At 49.1% G+C, this 18,744-nt stretch overlaps 1 protein-coding gene across 1 annotated transcript; it reads left to right on the top strand.

The window, feature by feature from the left end:
• Positions 1 to 16,395: 16,395 nt before the first annotated feature.
• LOC135823554 (uncharacterized) lies at positions 16,396 to 17,856 on the top strand. Its single transcript, XM_065336397.1, has one exon. The coding sequence runs from the start codon at positions 16,396 to 16,398 to the stop codon at positions 17,854 to 17,856; it is 1,461 nt and encodes a 486-aa protein (XP_065192469.1).
• The last annotated feature ends 888 nt before the right edge of the window (positions 17,857 to 18,744 follow it).

The raw sequence follows: 18,744 nt of genomic DNA, 5'->3' as shown, positions 1-18,744 counted from the left end.
AAGGGACTAAGGCTAGGGGGGGGGGGGACAGCGCCGCCCCATTCTGATGCCTTCCCCCCCCTCCCTCACTCTTGTAGCGCACCACCCGACTCATTTTTCGACTTTTGTGTGTTTTTTAAGCTCACACAGCGAAAATGCGGCCACAAATCGATCGTTCCGGGTGCTCCGTGCGCCCGCACGATGCATTATCTGGTGACAAGGCAATAGTGGAACATGAAAAAATGGGTGAACTGTTTGCTGTCCCTTACCCCTCCCCTACAATTTATTCCTGGCTAGAACCCTGTACAGTGGACAATGATTCTTTCATACAGCTGCTTGCATCATACAGATCTCATGGGCAAAGTCCAGGAATACAAAAATCATTACATTTCAGCCACCTATGCCATCTCTATGTGTCCTGCTCCTTCCTACTTTAAACTCACCGGAATACAGTAGCATCCTTGCCACTTCAGTGCCGATGCTTCAAGAACAAGATAACCATTGGGAACATGACCTGGATGACGTAGTAGTAGAGTATCGTTCACACCCCGGCAGGCCACAACACTGAAACCATGACGTGTAGCTGCAGTCATATCTACTGATACACCATTGTACACATTAGCTGGATACGCGTCAGTCTCCACTGGTTCATGGTCTTGGTTGTATATGCACAATGCCTGAATTTCCACACCATCAACCGAAGATAAGCCAGTGGTATACTTTGGACCAATGAAGTATGACAGCATGTCATACATTCGACCTGATTGCTGACTTTTCACATTATCCTGGAACCTCACTGAACACTTGTCCATTATCTGTTGTCGTTGATTAGCAGTAACAGGGAGAGTGTTGTGCAAAAGTAGCAGTTGCAGGTGTGTGCCATCGCATTCTGTTAACACACAAAAGATTCAAAAATAGAGAGAAAAAAGGTAATATGATACAAAGAGGGACAGACGCCTAGATTGACAGACAGACACAGACACACCCACCCACCTACACAGCCACACACACACACACACGCACACACACGCACACACACACACACACACACACACCATTGGACCATTGGACGCCCATCGCGGTAGGCGATGATAGCGATGCTACAGCAGGAACCATAGCAACTTGTGCTGGGATTGCACCATTCAACAGCTTGCAAGGCTGACGAATTGGCCGCCACTATTCAGCCTGGTCTACACCACACAGCTATGAAGTGGCTTTTTCTGGCCAGTGAATCCCTACTTGTTGGTCTTTTACACACACAGGCACACACACACACACACACACACACACACACACACACACACACACACACACACACACACACACACACACACACACACACACATACACACACAAACAGACAGATACAGACCACCACTATATATTAGATTGACTTGTAGCGACATGACTATGAACAGAAAGGTAACATCTGAAGACAATCATCACTGACTTTCACATCAACTTGATAAAACACCAAGCCAAAGTACACAATAGGCCTTTAGTCTCTGAAATCCATAAAAAATAATACCTATTTTCCCCCATCTCCTCGGTGGTCATGACTATGGATCAAACATTTCTATGACACGCAAGTGAAAGCACACATGTCTGTACTGGATACAGTGTAGCTTGAACCATAGACACCATATTAATTTTGTTAAATCAAAAATATAGCTATGTACATGAACAGTGAGGTGAGAAATAAAAGAGTATCACTGTTCATTTGTATTGCAGTGTTCTTTCACAGCAGCTGCATGTGTTTAGAAACACCACAACCAAGAACAGACACTACAGTCTCTATGTAACAAACATTACTCAGAGAATAGACTTACTCTGTATCAGTTGATCAACACTGATCAGCTTCAGCAAGGCACTGCACTCTACACCACACAGTGTACAGTAGAGAAGTAGTGAGAGTACTTGAGTATGACGATACTTTGGATCACCTGTACTGTGTATGGTCAAATAGCGATTCTTCAAGTTTTGCGCCAGGCAACGATCGGGTGAATTTAACATGAACAGTGCATGGGTACACTGGGCAACAACTCTGCATTGATCAAGGCACAGGACATCAAGATGCTGCTGAAGTAACTTCGTGAACACTGGACTTGTACAGCAACAAATTGCTGTCCAGTGCAGTACCCATCTCAGGTGCTCTTGATTCTTGTAGTCTCGCCAGACATCAGTGGGTAGACTGGCTAGTTGATGCAGTGCAGATACTGCCAGCTTGGTCACGTCAGTGTTCTCCTCCGTGATCAGAGCACAAGCATGTAGGATATTCCTAACCTTGGTTGGACTCCGTAGTTCAGTTACATGCCGTTGAATCAGAGCACATTGAGATATCAAATCAATAGCTTGAAATGTGCGTGTCTTGGTAATAGTATAGAAGATTGAATCAATTGTTTTCAGGGCATCATGTACCGTAGTGCCATGATTGCCAGGCCGAATTGACTGATACCTCACACCTGGAATGGAGTGTGGTGATGCCTGAGTGGATATCAACTTGCCAGTAACATTGAGTTTTGACGAGGCTACTGTGCTCACACCATAGCCATGCTGAACAAAGTAACTGACACTCTTGAGATTACCACGTAACTTTGAAGCAAACATGCTGTGCTGGTGTATTCTCTTCAGCAAGACTGATCTCCACCACCTCCTACAGCACATAACAATAGCACAAAACAAAACAGTACAGTGACTGGTCAGCACAACTCAATAGACAGCATCAAATCAACATCACTCCTTGTACAGCGTACACTGTAGATCACTCATTGTGTGCTGAAACAGAGTCGCGGAAGTATTATGTATCGCTGTAGAAAATTGAGAGGGAGAGGGGGGGGGGCAACAGATTTGAGTGTCCACAGAAGTGTAACTTATGATATCATTTCGGCACTATCGCTAGAGCGGTTCCGCCACTCTCAGCTGCATACCAGACCGGGGCCCTTACAGCCTTCGGGTGGGAGCCGGGAGGCGAATGATTGAAAGATTCTCCTATTTTTTAGGCGAGTGGATTCAAACTCGCAGCTCCGTAAGTCTGCTGGAAGACACCCGACGTAAGTCTGCTGGAAGACACCCGACGTAAGTCTGCTGGAAGACACCCGACGTAAGTCTGCTGGAAGACACCCGACGTAAGTCTGCTGGAAGACACCCGACGTAAGTCTGCTGGAAGACACCCGACGTAAGTCTGCTGGAAGACACCCGACGTAAGTCTGCTGGAAGACACCCGACGTAAGTCTGCTGGAAGACACCCGAGGCACACACTACAGTGTGTTTATAATCTACTGTACAAGCGTTACAGGTCTTTTGGTTTTGGTCCGAAAATGCTGACATGCAGCGTTCAGCCCTTATTCCCAATCCAACACGGTTGAGTAAGCGGTCATGTGCTCATGCGTACATCTGTCACATGGTCACCATCCACTTACAGCCTGTTTGGGCTCGTTCCTGTCATTCACTAGAGTTGAACCTTTGAACCCTTGAGTTGAACCTTGGTGTGAAAGTTGCAGCCTGCAGGCACTGTGACCAGGCGACTGGTGTACGACCAAACCAGTCAACTCAGCGTCTAAAAGACTACAACATATGGGCCAATCGCGGTCATCCGTGCATTTATAAGAACGAAATGGCGCTATAAGTGACGTTGCGCATACAAATCCCCATATAATAGAGCGCAGTCACCCAGTTTCGGTGGAAGTGGCGAGTTCGATTGGGAATAAAGGAGGAAGGGAGCGTCTCAACTTCATCGAACCAAGACCATTCGACTCAGCAACCCGAAGACAACTGGTGGAAATTTGATTTTTTGGGGGGAGGGGGGAAAGTCCGGTGAAAATATTTAATTTCAGGGTCCGTAGAGTTTGGGGCGCTGAGTCGAATGGTGTTGGTGCCATCAAGAGTCCATAAACAAGAGTATGCAACTGTGATCTCTTTCTATGGGCCAGATGCGCGGCGCGCTGCCTTCATTACATCATTCAGCTGCAGTCCGCGCCCTGCGGAAAATCAAACACCACACTTTCCCTCTGGTTTGAAATGAACTTTCGTACGGAACTGGAGTTCACGCGCCAGAATTTAGAGATAGCGTAGGTACTGGAACGCATCGAACAAAAACGGATGGGCTCGTACGAGAAATTGTGAGTTTGAATGCATGCTTTCAGAGCGTGATGAAGGCAAGTTACGTAATGAAGGCAGCGCGCCGCGCACTGACCCATAACCACAGTTGCATACTCTTGTTTATGCACTCTTGGTCCCATGTGTCTCCGACAAAGCGTTCTTGAGATATTTCCGTTTGAAAAACTGAGCTTCCTCGGGTGGGGGGGGGGGGGCTGCGACAGGACGTCATGCGGCCTCTGCAACGTCATAGCGTGCAGCTAGGTCAAAAGAAGTGCTTCAACGCAATAAAGGAGTGTTTTTTAATGCAATACTAGTGTCAATGCTATTTCAAATGATTTGGCGACCGATAGTAGTTGGTGCAAGCGACCCCGAAGACGTAACTCCATGTGAGAATGAGGATGCAGCCACGGCTGACCTTCATGAGTTCGGTCTGGGGCTGAGAACTTCGGTATTCTGCTGAAGAAAATTTCAAGATATGGCCACAAAGGCCAGTCAAGAGTGAGCGCTGCCGCGTTTGCGACTGATGACGAAGCAGCAGCTATTGCAGATGATGCTTATACAATTATCAGATCTCTGGAGAGCAGAGTCATCAAAATGGAGAAGAGTGATGCGAGTGCTCTAAATGTTGTTCAATACCGACTCCAGTGGTCTGCCATATACTGCCGGATTTAATTTGGTGTGAACTTGGCATATTTCGGACGCTGCACGATTGGAGAACAGTGCAATCTCTTTGAACCACGGGCACGAGCTGTTAATTGTTTCGTCACTTGTCACGGTTGTGGACTCATCGTTGTAGAATAAATCAATCTGGGCTATTCCATGCGGAAAACTAAAAAAAATCTTTCTCAAAGCACAACCACCGGCAAGGAGAAACGCACCTTCCCTGACTGTACATACGACTGATACCAGTGCAGTACATGACAAGTCCGTTTCTTGACTGGTCTCTTTACTCGACTCTTGTTGATCTACCACACGACTAACGTAGCACGGCGGTGTGGGAGTAGTCGTGTTCCGTGTGTGATGACTTTGCTGACAACACGTCTACAGTACAGCTAGCATGCATGCAAAGGCCAGCGCAGCCGGAAAAGTCCAACTCGGAAACGGCTAAAAGACGGGATAACCTCAAGATTTGCCAAGCTGAAAACCACATACACAGGGTACGTAGTGTTTGTAACACTGAGTCCAATGGTCTTGGGCTGAAGACGCTGCGACAAACGCTTCCCCAATCGAACGCGTTCCGAACAATGGCCATTGTGTACACGAAATAGATGGTGTGGCTACCTGGCTGCACGCTGTGACGTCATCACCTGGATCCGGATGACTGTGCGCTCAAATTCGCACATGTTCGATTGGGCATATCTGACGAACCATGGACCGCAGCCGCCTCGGACAAAGACCATTCGACTCCGCGCCCCAAACTATACGGACCCTGAAATTTAAAATTTTCACCATCCCCTTTAAATAATCCGCGGCTCAAACACACTAGTGCACTCAGTCGTTCACACCTGGACAGTAAATTTTAAATGTTAGTACATGTATGCGGAAGTGCTGCTGAGCTTCTTAGCCAAACAGTCCAGTCACGGCCAGATTTCAATGAAAAACTGGTGTGCAGTGGCAACTTGAAGTACCAGTTTTTCTTTCTCACCTGCGCGATATAGCTGGAGAGAGATGTTCAGCACAGAAACTATTCAGTCAAATTGGTCCAGTCTTGGTGAGTGGTGAGGACTTGGGAATGAAGCATCTACATGATTCCACTACATACGTCAATAGCCAATAGGACCTTGACGACGCCCAGAGCTAGGATGAGAGTAGTGACTTCAAGTTATTGCAAGGAAACAGCGACTACATGCACGACCCTGTGGCCTACGTAGAGATCTACAGAACTACCAGTGCAGTCTCTCTCGCAGGAATAACAAGACCGTAGTACATAATGTCATTGTACATGTATGAAACAAAACAAAGATTGAAAGATACTGGAGTGCATCCGATATTGACAGTATTTTTCGCCACTCGATATCGCGATGGAGACGTACATCACGTGATCACAGATAATAATTGGAAAGGCTTTCTGTCTAAAGCCTTTCCATACTGGTGCTCGATGTTTTCAGTTTGGGGACACCAAAATTAGTGTACCGCTAAAGACACGTGGTCGACACGTTGTTGACACGTTGTTGACACTTTGTTGACACGTGACCCAATTACCGGCCTACCAAGTGCCTTTGGCGACCGCTAACAGCAACTGTGGAACAGTGCAGTGCCCTTTTTTGGAGCAACGTACGAGTAGTGCCCATGGATTATGACCCCGCGACCCCAATCTACGTGGCGGTCCGCAATTCGCTACTTCATACTGACTGGCGTCCGGCGCGCGGCATCGTCCCGAATTATTTGGCCACAATCTGCTCTCGGGACCCCTATAGGGCTCCCTGACCTGCTCCATCTCCGCCATCGTCAATGTACTGCGCATCCAACCAGGCCAGGACTGCACTTACTTACGGGAAGGAGTATTTGCAAGATGGAACCTGGGAACTGGAAGACGACGAAGAGGAAGCGTGGGAATCCGGCGGCAATGGCTGGGATGCAAGTCCAACATTGCTGGTGCCAGAGTAGCCACTGCTTGCTTATAAGGGAATCATGTGTGTTGCCTTTTTGCCTTTTCCGACGTCATCCTCCGACTGTACTCCCGATCCCAGGACTGAACTTACGGGAAGGAGTGCTTCCAAGATGGGAGACGAAGAAGAAGAAGCCGCTGAATCCGGCGGCAATGGCTGGGATGTAAGTCCAACATTGCTGGTGCTAGAGTTACCACTGCTTGTTTATAAGGGATTCATGTGTGTTGCCCTTTTTTGCCTTCTCCCATGTTCTCCTCCGACTGTACTGGTGAACGCTGTCACATATGTTGCCCTTTCCAGGCAGTAGAAGGGAGGGGGGGGGGCAGCACATCCTGGCATCCAGTACCGCTAAAGACACATGGTCGACACGTTGTTGACACGTTGTTGACACTTTGTTGACACGTGACCCAATTACCGGCCTACCAAGTGCCTTTGGCGACCGCTAACAGCAACTGTGGAACAGTGCAGTGCCCTTTTTTGGAGCAACGTACGAGTAGTGCCCATGGATTATGACCCCGCGACCCCAATCTACGTGGCGGTCCGCAATTCGCTACTTCATACTGACTGGCGTCCGGCGCGCGGCATCGTCCCGAATTATTTGGCCACAATCTGCTCTCGGGACCCCTATAGGGCTCCCTGACCTGCTCCATCTCCGCCATCGTCAATGTACTGCGCATCCAACCAGGCCAGGACTGCACTTACTTACGGGAAGGAGTATTTGCAAGATGGAACCTGGGAACTGGAAGACGACGAAGAGGAAGCGTGGGAATCCGGCGGCAATGGCTGGGATGTAAGTCCAACATTGCTGGTGCCAGAGTAGCCACTGCTTGCTTATAAGGGAATCATGTGTGTTGCCTTTTTGCCTTTTCCGACGTCATCCTCCGACTGTACTCCCGATCCCAGGACTGAACTTACGGGAAGGAGTGCTTCCAAGATGGGAGACGAAGAAGAAGAAGCCGCTGAATCCGGCGGCAATGGCTGGGATGTAAGTCCAACATTGCTGGTGCTAGAGTTACCACTGCTTGTTTATAAGGGATTCATGTGTGTTGCCCTTTTTTGCCTTCTCCCATGTTCTCCTCCGACTGTACTGGTGAACGCTGTCACATATGTTGCCCTTTCCAGGCAGTAGAAGGGAGGGGGGGGGGCAGCACATCCTGGCATCCAGGAATGCTAGGCCCTAGGAACTAGGCAATCTGACCTTTCCTCTTACCCCAATAATGGTATGGATGGGGAGTTCTTGAACATCCTCAGTCTTGTTAGAGTGAACTGTGCAACTCGGCAATCGGTGATAGCAGAGGACCAATGCCGATGGCGATGCTCCTTCCTTTTTCTCTGTCACAGGCTGCGTTCTCGAGAGGAAGCGTTATTTCTGCATTCCAAGAAGGACGGCACAATGGTGAGTGGAACTTCGTTGGTGTGCAGCCTTGCTAGTTGAATTGTAAATCAACCATTCTTCCTGTCTCTGACTTCTTCAATGTCCTCCTCAGTGTCGGACTGTCCGCGTCGCATTGAACTGGTCCGATGAGGCTGCTATTGCACACACAGTGAGGGAACTCCCATACGGGAACTCGGAAGTACTGCTACAGTACAGGTAAGGTGGCCATTGCTTATGTGCGTGCGCCGTTGTCAAACTTCTAAGCCAGCTGTACTCCAACCTACATGGAGTCTGAAAGTAGTCAGCTGGCGAACTACAATTGAAGTTTAGACGTCATATGCCGCGGCTTGGTCAGCTTTTTCAGTTTCACAATGCATTGCACTCAGCACCGCTTCTCGGAGTATCTTGTCAGGATAGCTTTGGAACGCATCCTCCCCAGTGGGGGAACGGCAAATGTGCTGTTCATTTTTTAGGCTTGCTTTTATGGTACGTACAAATCCCCATTGAAAAGACATAGTGGAGACCAGAAACTGCAAATAGATGTTGGGAACCGCGAAGACCACCCTTCCTTGTCAAGTTCCCTGAGGGTGTGAAGGGGGGGGGGAGCGGAGGAGGGACATTCCTGCACTGCTTAAAGCAGGATTCACAGGAGCATTTCAGAAATTGCTTGTACATTTGTACCAGTTGTAACCGACAAACGCATTCTCATTGAGGTTTGACTTGAGGCACGTCAGCAAGGCGCTGTTGCATCGCTGACGTCTTGTCCTGATTCTGTGAATGGTATTTTGTGCGAGTTTGCATCGCACGCAGAATCGCAGGTCGTGTCGCATTGCGCAGCACACTGCCAAATTGCTTCTGTGAATCCCACGTGAATGGGAATTCCAATGGGAATGTAATCCATTGCCAACAGGTGTATTCCCGAGCTGCGCATCATACTGCAAAATTGCTCCTGTGCATGCAAATGGATTTCATTGCTCTTCTGTAGTTTGGGAAATTCTCGATTATGATAATTCTGCGTGTGTGTGTACACCAGCCCTGAACATACATGTAGGTGACCCATTTGTGGTGTCTCATAGCCTACCTCACGACCTTATGCTTTCTTTCTGTATCACTTGTATCTTGCAGGTATATCACCCCGTGACGACCACATCGAAGTCTGAAATTGAAGTGTGAAGATGCTTCAGCAACCCCTCCATATTTTTCCATTGCTTTTATTGTGCTTTTACTGTGCATGTCTGTAACCTGTGGGGTATGCATGTGATGACAATGTATGCCGATGACACGGTCAGATTTTGTCCATGCGTGTAACGTACACCTGCATGCTATCGTTGAAAAGGATCTGCCACTTACGATCTTCGGACGAGTATCAGGTCAGCTTGGTTTTGTGTGGGCTGGACCAGATGCTGTTCACTTCTCTATCTGTTGGATATGTGACTTTCTGCAAGTTTCTGGTGTATGGTGGCCACTTCTTTGCTCGTCTTTGTATGACATAACAATAATTCTGTATTCACTGCTTCCATGGTGTGGTCTGCAAACTGCAATCCTTAGGCAAATATCATCACGGTTTGCAATGTTGTGCTTTGGCTGCTAGCCTACCTACACATTGTAGTTGAATTATTTTTGTTTCACAACTGACTTCCTGAAGTATGGTGGCCACTGCTTTGCATGGCATTATACAATGTTCATCAAGAATTTCCTGTTTGGGTCGTGTGTGTGTGTGTATGTATGTGTGTGCGTGCCCATGTGTGTGTGTGCCATGTGCATGTGCGTGTTTGTCACAAGGTGTCTGTGTGCGGGGTAGCGAGGTGGGGAGGGCTTGAATGTATCAGTGTGCTACTGCAGTTGCATGGCTACATACAGTGCATCGCGCGCATGCTCACCATGTTTATCTTCGGAGCTGGGCTAGGGTGGGGGAGGGAACAGAAAAAGAACTGAAATTACCTATATAAAAACCGCTCTGTGAGCGGTTCTGAAAAACCTCTACTGGTGCAGCCCCGTCGTAAAAGTAAGAAATTAGAACTGGCGCATTGTCCTCCCAAATGTGAACTGATCCACCTAAATCGCGATTGACGGGACCCGAACGCACCAGTAGCACGAGGTCGGGAGGGCACAGGATCACAGCCGGCGTCGGCGCTGATCAAGTAATAGTTACCATACTATACTTAGATCTACCCCGAAGCCCACCTTTGCCGCTTTGGCTTTGGCTATGGACCAGCGTCCCCAGCTGCATCCACAGGTAGGAACCTCGTGCTACTGGTGCGTTCGGGTCCCGTCAATCGCGATTTAGGTGGATCAGTTCACATTTGGGAGGACAATGCGCCAGTTCTAATTTCTTACTTTTACGACGGGGCTGCACCAGTAGAGGTTTTTCAGAACCGCTCACAGAGCGGTTTTTATATAGGTAATAATAATTATGTACGAGTATTTCGTTTACTTTTTGCGATTTTTTTGCACTCGAATGCAGATTTAATAATTCAACTCGTAAAAACTCCAAGTCAATCGTCAATCTCCCATTGACACAAACCTCGTTTATTCAACATAATCATATCCGTATATCCTATCCAATAAAAACAGTCTAGTTCATAAAAACAGTTCATAAAAACAGCTTCAGACCCAGTCCGCATGACCAAGAAATATGGCTGCTGTTGGAATATGCAAGAATGGGCCTTCCAGATACTAGTAAGGTCTAACAAGGAGAATTGGCTATAGTTATATTATGAAATGAACACCGGTAACCATGGAGACAGACCACACTCTCATTATAGATACTGGTTATAAATAGACCGAATAAGGAAAATGATCTGATAGCCTATGAAGAGTAAAAGAAATTGAACCAATGGCAATGACAACAAATACTCGTCCAGCACACGAGTTGTCATAGCAACACAAATAACAGCTGTCCACTAATTTTATTGTTGGAGATTGAGTAGGAGTTTTTACTGGTTGATTCTAAATACAATAAATGCTCCGGCCTTGGGTTTATGACCAATAAACCCTCGGCCTCCTCATTTATTGTATACATAATTATTATTAATTTTTATTCGTGCTCACATTTGCACTTCTCAATGTTCTACTGTCTAGTCTAGTATAGTATACTAGTACTAGACAGTAGATCTACTAGTACTAGCAGGTCTCACATTTTTTGTTGTCAGATCTACTGTCACAGTGTGTGTAACCTGTCGGCGGGTAGTGCACTTCCAGGTGTTGTACTCACATAATTACAAGGCTTGGGCGGATGATGCTGGAAATGATGTACCAGAAAAGTACAGTCTCTGGCCAGAGAAATCCGACCGGCGCACGAATAAATTGCGCCGGGGGCAACGAACACCACACAGAACACTCTGCTAACTAAGTTACTTATTACTTGAGCACAGCGTTACTTTAGTTACTGTAAGACATGTTATTATAACGAGTCGCAAATTTAACGATTGTCCGAAATTCATAGGTTAACGAGAAGATATGTTTTAACGATCTTGCAGTATTCTGCCATATCCACACACAGCATATATGAAGCAGTACGGCCTCAACGGGTCTTATTATAACGAAGAAATGTCATCCGTTAAAATGTTAGATTTGCTTCCTCGTTATATATACATGTCTTACAGTATGAGGTCGGATTGCTCTGGCCAGAACTGTGCACTAACATCATGTGATCCAGTACCAAATTCTGCCGGTTTTTTTTTAACATTTTCCGCCAAGCCCGCGCCAAGGTCTTGAACTTGCTGCGCTGAGTGCAATGAACACAAGAGGTGAAACGAAAGCCATGGTTGATGAACTCTTGCACATACCGAACGAGGTTCAGAGGGCTTGGATCAGCCAGATCAAGCCTGGGCCGTGTGTACCGACCCGTACATTTTCTCCGTAATCTATCGTCTACAGATGATACACATTTCATACAATTATCCCTTGACTGCATAGTTCGAAACTCCCCCCCCCCCCCCCACACACACAATGGTTGCCTCTTTGCTTGTAATACCACAACCATTCAACGCGATAAACCCCTCGATAGGCGATTTGCCTTTGGGTCATCCTACGATAGTTATCAGTTTAATTTTAATATCAAATCACATGCCAAGTCCTGGAGCCGTCCAGGGCAGCATAGTCATAACTCAGGAGGGCTGTTTGTGACATAGCAATTTCAAGACATACAGCCTGCTACTGTAGCGGGCATTGAAATCCGCTGCAAAGTCAAGCGGCCACGAGGCGCTGGCCGTGCAGCCGTGACCAGTGCTGGTCCATGTTTTTAAAGTGTTACACAGTGCGTGTGCAAACAGTTTAACTAAGTAAGTAAGACCAGGGTGCCGTCCCCGCGGCCCGGTCATTCCACTGGACTTCTATGTTCACAACAGTAGTAACGTAAAAAATCAAAAAACAATGTAGTACAGTCGTCCCTCTCTAATCCGGCGCACCTTTTGCAACGGCATTTTCTGCTGGATAAACAAGGGTGCTGGATTATCAAGTCCTGTCCTGCAACCCGGCCCACCTACTAACATACATGTTTGTGTCGTACGTCAAAAAGCAGGGATTTTCCGTGTTAATCCAAGCACTTTCTGGAATGCATGTCTATACAGTGCATAGGATATTCCCAAGTGTATGTTACATGTGTAGAATGCTCCCTGATAAGTAGCTCATGCACTGACCAAACTGACATAGCTGTGCTCCGGTACGGTATGCGATGTACACCTGCTGGATTAGAAAACCGAATTATGTACAGTTTGAGCGATTTGTTGCAGAAAATCGCTGCCGCGGAGGCGGAATTCAAGTGCCGGATTTTAAAGCGTACAAAATTAACTGAAAAATCCATTTTGCCAGAAAGCGGTGTGCTGGTTTGCAAGGGTGCTGGATAAACAAGTGCCGGATTAGAGAGGGATGATTGTATTGTCAGCATACAATATAACGTTACGCAGACAGAAGAACGAGCAGTTGCGGTTTCGTAACTCTGACTTTTCACGAACTTAATCGATCATCAAACGAAAATTGGTACAATAACGTTACTGACGTTAACCATGTTTCAAAAAGAGCCAGGAGATACCACACGCATTCGAGATCACCACAGATGCGGATAGGGAGCAGGAGATGAATACAGAAGTTTTAATAATTATGAACTTTCAGCAGTCAAGAGCACTGTACATAATTATGAGAAGAGAGAAAACAAGGTCGTTGCTCTGCTGTGCAGGGCACAGAGGCAAAGCTTCATAAGGTGCAAATAACACTTGTACTAGTTGTAGCTTCAGCCACAAGTCACAGACTGTACAATGCCGCGACAAGAATGACCGGCCGTGAAAGTCATCGACGGAAGCAATTCCGGACAAGATAAAATGCAAAAAGTGTATTGCCTCAAGAATTACATGCATGTGTAAAAATTGTTTGGCACTGCCTTGGCCGTTCCAATAAGCAAGGTACACCTCAAGTCAGGGTAGAGAGTGACTGTACATTAGTGTGAATATCAAAACTGAATACTTGAGTACTTGCTTCTCCCACTCAAGTTCAAGATCAACCGGTCCTGCGCGTTGGTGTGCTTGGTGATGATACGACAGTAAACTCCACTTCAAACACAAAAGGAAGGTGTCTGAGGAAACAGAAAACAGTAACACAGAAAGACTGGAATCAGAAGAAAAATAAGAGGTCTTGTTGGTGTTATGAACTGCTGTGTTAGGTGCCTTATGACTCTTGTTTCACAATTTATGTTGCTATGCATGCTGTGTACACGCTCACCCATGCGCGCGCCTCCGGTTTACGTGTACACCTCTCTCATGCCGTGCATGTGTCTAGCCACGTACAGTTCACTTCTTGCTTAACGCCCGATTAGGGCTAGCCGCTGTCTGGTCGCACGCGCAATGACCTTGCTGAGCTGCGCTGCATATGTCATGTCGCCGGAAGGGCGCGACAGGTCCGCGGTCCGATTGACCAACCGTGTCGCACGAATGGTTTGGTTCGGTTTAGCTTTACTGCTACATGATAGATAGGATCTGCATTCATGTTGCAAGACACTGGGACTAGTGATGCGTACCTTCCATTGTTTTTTGCCGCCTTTCAGTTTTCTTAGTTTGTCAGCTAACGCTGTAGCTGGACTTCTTTCTTATATTGCACGCCCGTCTTTCTGTTGTTCAGTCGATCTTTAGTGCAGTGTGCTTCAGTCTGCTTCTACATGTATGTCTCTCCCAACTCTCTTGTATACATAACTCATTCCCTAATCCGAAGTGCTGCGTTAGTGCTGGGTGGTCGAACGTGGGTTCCACTACAACTGGTGCCGAAACCCGGGACGTGTGTGTTGTATTGACGAGTGCGAACCCTGCCACGCCAGAGAGATGTCGCTCAAGTTTGACAACTTTCTCCAGCCGTTCCGTGGGAACGGGGACGATTTCGGACGGTTTTGGGATAAGTTTCTGGTGCTCTCCAACATACAAGGTTGGGACACCGACGACAAGAAGGTGAAGAAATTTCCGTTCTTCCTGACGTATTGTATTTTCTCGGATGCCGGCAAGCGATCAGAAAGACAAAGATAAAGTCTTGGCGAAAATGGGACTGTCGATCACTCTGACGAAGGCGCAGGCATACGCCAGGTTCACATCACGGACTATGTGCGTGGACGAGTCCCCCCCCCCCCCCCCCGACGCCTACGTTGCCGATTTGCAGCGGCTGAGTACTATGGCGGGGCAGAAGGCTGATGACGACAAGGACCCGATGCTCATAGAGCAGCTGATCAAAGGACTGCCGGTAGACTTTGCCCGAGAGCTGAGACTTACAATGGCGGGCAAAGAGTTGAGTGTGACGGGTTGCCTGGACGTGGTACCGGCGTTGAAGGCTGCGACCTCGGACCACTTGACACGAGTCCGTGGCGATGTTGTTGTGGCGGCTGCCACCACAGAGGAGCAGGCGTGTTTCAACTGTGGCGGAGTTGGCCACATGGCCCGGCAGTGCCCGAAAGCGAAGAAATCTGGTCGCAAGAGTGGTAAGGTGAAGAAATTTCCGTTCTTCCTGACGTATTGTATTTTCTCGGATGCCGGCAAGCGATCAGAAAGACAAAGATAAAGTCTTGGCGAAAATGGGACTGTCGATCACTCTGACGAAGGCGCAGGCATACGCCAGGTTCACATCACGGACTATGTGCGTGGACGAGTCCCCCCCCCCCCCCCCCCGACGCCTACGTTGCCGATTTGCAGCGGCTGAGTACTATGGCGGGGCAGAAGGCTGATGACGACAAGGACCCGATGCTCATAGAGCAGCTGATCAAAGGACTGCCGGTAGACTTTGCCCGAGAGCTGAGACTTACAATGGCGGGCAAAGAGTTGAGTGTGACGGGTTGCCTGGACATGGTACCGGCGTTGAAGGCTGCGACCTCGGACCACTTGACACGAGTCCGTGGCGATGTTGTTGTGGCGGCTGCCACCACAGAGGAGCAGGCGTGTTTCAACTGTGGCGGAGTTGGCCACATGGCCCGGCAGTGCCCGAAAGCGAAGAAATCTGGTCGCAAGAGTGGTGCAGGTAAAGGAACTCGTGGCGAGCGTACTGGCCCTCGAGCCTGTTATTTCTGTGACAAGCCAGGTCACATGAAGAGTGACTGTCCAGAGCGTAAAGCCTGGCAAGAACGGAAATCGTCCGGAGCAGCAACGGCAGCTCCCTGGCGAGGGGTGCGTGTTTGTGCACTGTGGCCGAGGCTCCCAGAGCTTCACTGCCCAGAATCTACGTAGACGTGCGAGGCGTGGTAGGCAGCGAATGTGCACGTGCCAGAGCAGCAGTGGACACTTGTGCAAGTTACACCACGGTTACGGTCGAGTTCCTGAAACTTCACAAGATTCCGTTCACTGCTCAGCCACGTGTGTCTGTTGTATCCGTGGATAGCAGCAAGGTGAAGATCAGAGGAGCAGTTGATCTGGAACTGCAGCGCCAAGGAGATGGTGAACCGGTTAGTCTGCCAAGAGTGCATGTGAATGCATGCGTTGTCGACTCAACTCATTGACGGCTGTGGCAGCAGACCTCCTCCTCGGTGCTGATGTTATAGCTGGTGTTGGTGGCGTTCGACTCAGTTATGGCCAGGAGGGCCAGGTCAATGACATGCGCTTTGGTCCTCAGCCTGGAGATACCGGTGCAGCCGCTACTGCTGCAGCTGACGTTGAGAGCACACTCTGTCATGTGGACGTCACAGAGGACGATCGTGGTGTGACCCTGAAGGCCGAAGACGGAGAGCTCCGGTGGGACAACGACAAGCAGCATTGGACGTTGCACTGGCAGTGGCGTGATGGGCAAGCTCCTACATCTCCGATCGGCTCAGGGATCGGACAGTACACGAGGCACAACCTGTCAGACTAGCAAGAGTCGCAGTTCTGTGACGAGATGGACGCCTGGGTCGAGAATGGCTACCTGGTCGAGTACGATGAGGCTACGCACGGTCCTCCGGCGGCCGTCATTCCCCTGCTCGCCAAGGACCAAGCCCACAAGGAGTCTACCCCAGTTCGTCCTTGTCTAGATTACCGTGGCTTGAATGCGGTGATCAAGTCGAACCCAGGCACTGATGCCCCAGCATGCGGTGAGAAGATCCGCAAGTGGCGACAGGTTGCAGCCAGCCAGTTTGAACTTGTCGACATACGCCAGGCGTACTTGCAGGTACGAGTCGACCCATCCCTCTTGCGCTACCAAGTCGTGGTGTGGCGTGGGAAGCTGTACGCCATGTTACGGATGGGTTTTGGTCTATCGATTGCACCAAAATTCATGGATATCATTGTTCGGTGGGTGACGCGACGATGGCTTGATGTGGACAACTATGTCGATGACGTCCTCACGCCAGCGGAGAAGCGCAAGGCCGTCGCTGCAGAGCTAGCACGGTATGGCTTGCCGAAAAAGCCACCAGAGCATCTACCCGAGGCGCGAGTGCTTGGCCTGAAGCTATCGACAACTGCTGATGGCACCACCATGTGGGCTCGCCGCGATGGAGTCGACCTCAGCTTCCGTCAACCGCTGACGAAGCGTGGTATATTCCGATGGACGGACCGGCTCACAAGCCACTATCCAGTCTGCTCAATGTTGAAGCGGCTAGCAAGTGCAGTGAACAGATGGGACGCGCCGGTTCCACCTAGCGTTCTTCAGTGTGCTGACGAAGTTGTTGAGCAGCTGTCCGCGCAAGACCCCGTCCGTGGTGTGTGGCATGCATCAGCCGAGTCTGATGGAGATTGGGCTGTGTTCTGCGATGCCTCGGATCTGGCAGTCGGTGTGGTCCTCCAGCTGAACGGCCAAGTCATTGAAGACGGTACATGGCTGCGGGACACAGCTGGTAAGAAGCACATCAATGTGGCAGAGCTAGATGCTGCGGTGCGTGGACTGTCGCTTGCAGCGCAATGGCACCAGCAGACGGTACGGCTCGTCACCGACTCAAAGACAGTGTACGGCTGGCTGAAGCAGGTCCTCGACAATGTGCGCCGAGTGAAAGTCGGTGGGCTGCACAAGATACTGGTTGAGCGGCGACTGGACGTGATTGCTGACCTCGTCCAAATGGTCGGCCTCCATGTCCGAGTGGAGTGGGTGCCGACTGACCAGAACCCGGCCGATGAGCTCACCCGTGTCCCGAGGTGGTGGCCCAAGGGTACAGACGAGCTGAGTGATGTTTGTTCTGTTTCTGTGGCAACGGACAAGCATGCTATCGGGCCCGTTACTCTCAGTGAGATAAAGGATGCGCAGCAAGCTGATACCGAGATATCACAGCTGCTGGATGAGCTGAAGTCGGGAACCCCCTGTCGTCGAAGCTGTACAGACCGGTCCGTGATCAGCTGCTATATTCAAGGGTTCAACTCGAGTGAGTGACAGGAACGAGCCCAAACAGGCTGTAAGTTGACGGTGACCATGTGACTGGTGTACGCATGAGCACGCGACCGTTTACTCAACCGTGTTGGATTGGGAATAAGGGCCGAACGCTGCATCGCAGTATTTTCGGACCAAAACCAAAAGACCTGTAACACTTGTACAGTAGATTATAAATATACTATAGTGTGTACCCGGGGTGTCTTCCAGCAGACTTACGTCGGGTGTCTTCCAGCAGACTTACGTCGGGTGTCTTCCAGCAGACTTACGTCGGGTGTCTTCCAGCAGACTTACGTCGGGTGTCTTCCAGCAGACTTACGTCGGGTGTCTTCCAGCAGACTTACGTCGGGTGTCTTCCAGCAGAGTTACGTCGGGTGTCTTCCAGCAGAGTTACGTCGGGTGTCTTCCAGCAGACTTACGTCGGGTGTCTTCCAGCAGAGTTACGTCGGGTGTCTTCCAGCAGACTTACGTTGGGTGTCTTCCAGCAGACTTACGGAGAGTTGCTGGACAAGCTATTGGTTAGCCACTCTCATTGTACTTAGACTTACGGAGCTGCGAGTTTGAATCCACTCGCCTAAAAAATAGGAGAATATTTCAATCATTCGCCTCCCGGCTCCCACCCGAAGGCTGTAAGGGCCCCGGTGTGGCATGCAGCTGAGAGTGGTGGAACCGCTCTAGCGATAGTTCCGAAATGTAAATACCTACTGGTGTACAACTGCAGGAGGCGGAATTTACACTTCTGTGGACACTCAAATCTGTTGCCCCCCCCCTCTCAATTTTCTGCAGCGATACATAATACTTCCACGACTCTGTTTCAGCACACAATGAGTGATCTACAGTGTACGCTGTACAAGGAGTGATGTTGATTTGATGTTGTCTATTGAGTTGTGC

The sequence above is a fragment of the Sycon ciliatum genome, chromosome 8, assembly GCF_964019385.1.
Source record: "Sycon ciliatum chromosome 8, ocSycCili1.1, whole genome shotgun sequence".
In the NCBI taxonomy this organism is placed as follows: domain Eukaryota; kingdom Metazoa; phylum Porifera; class Calcarea; order Leucosolenida; family Sycettidae; genus Sycon; species Sycon ciliatum.
Note: the sequence above shows the minus strand (reverse complement) of the source record. Positions and strands in the feature narration are given on the sequence as shown.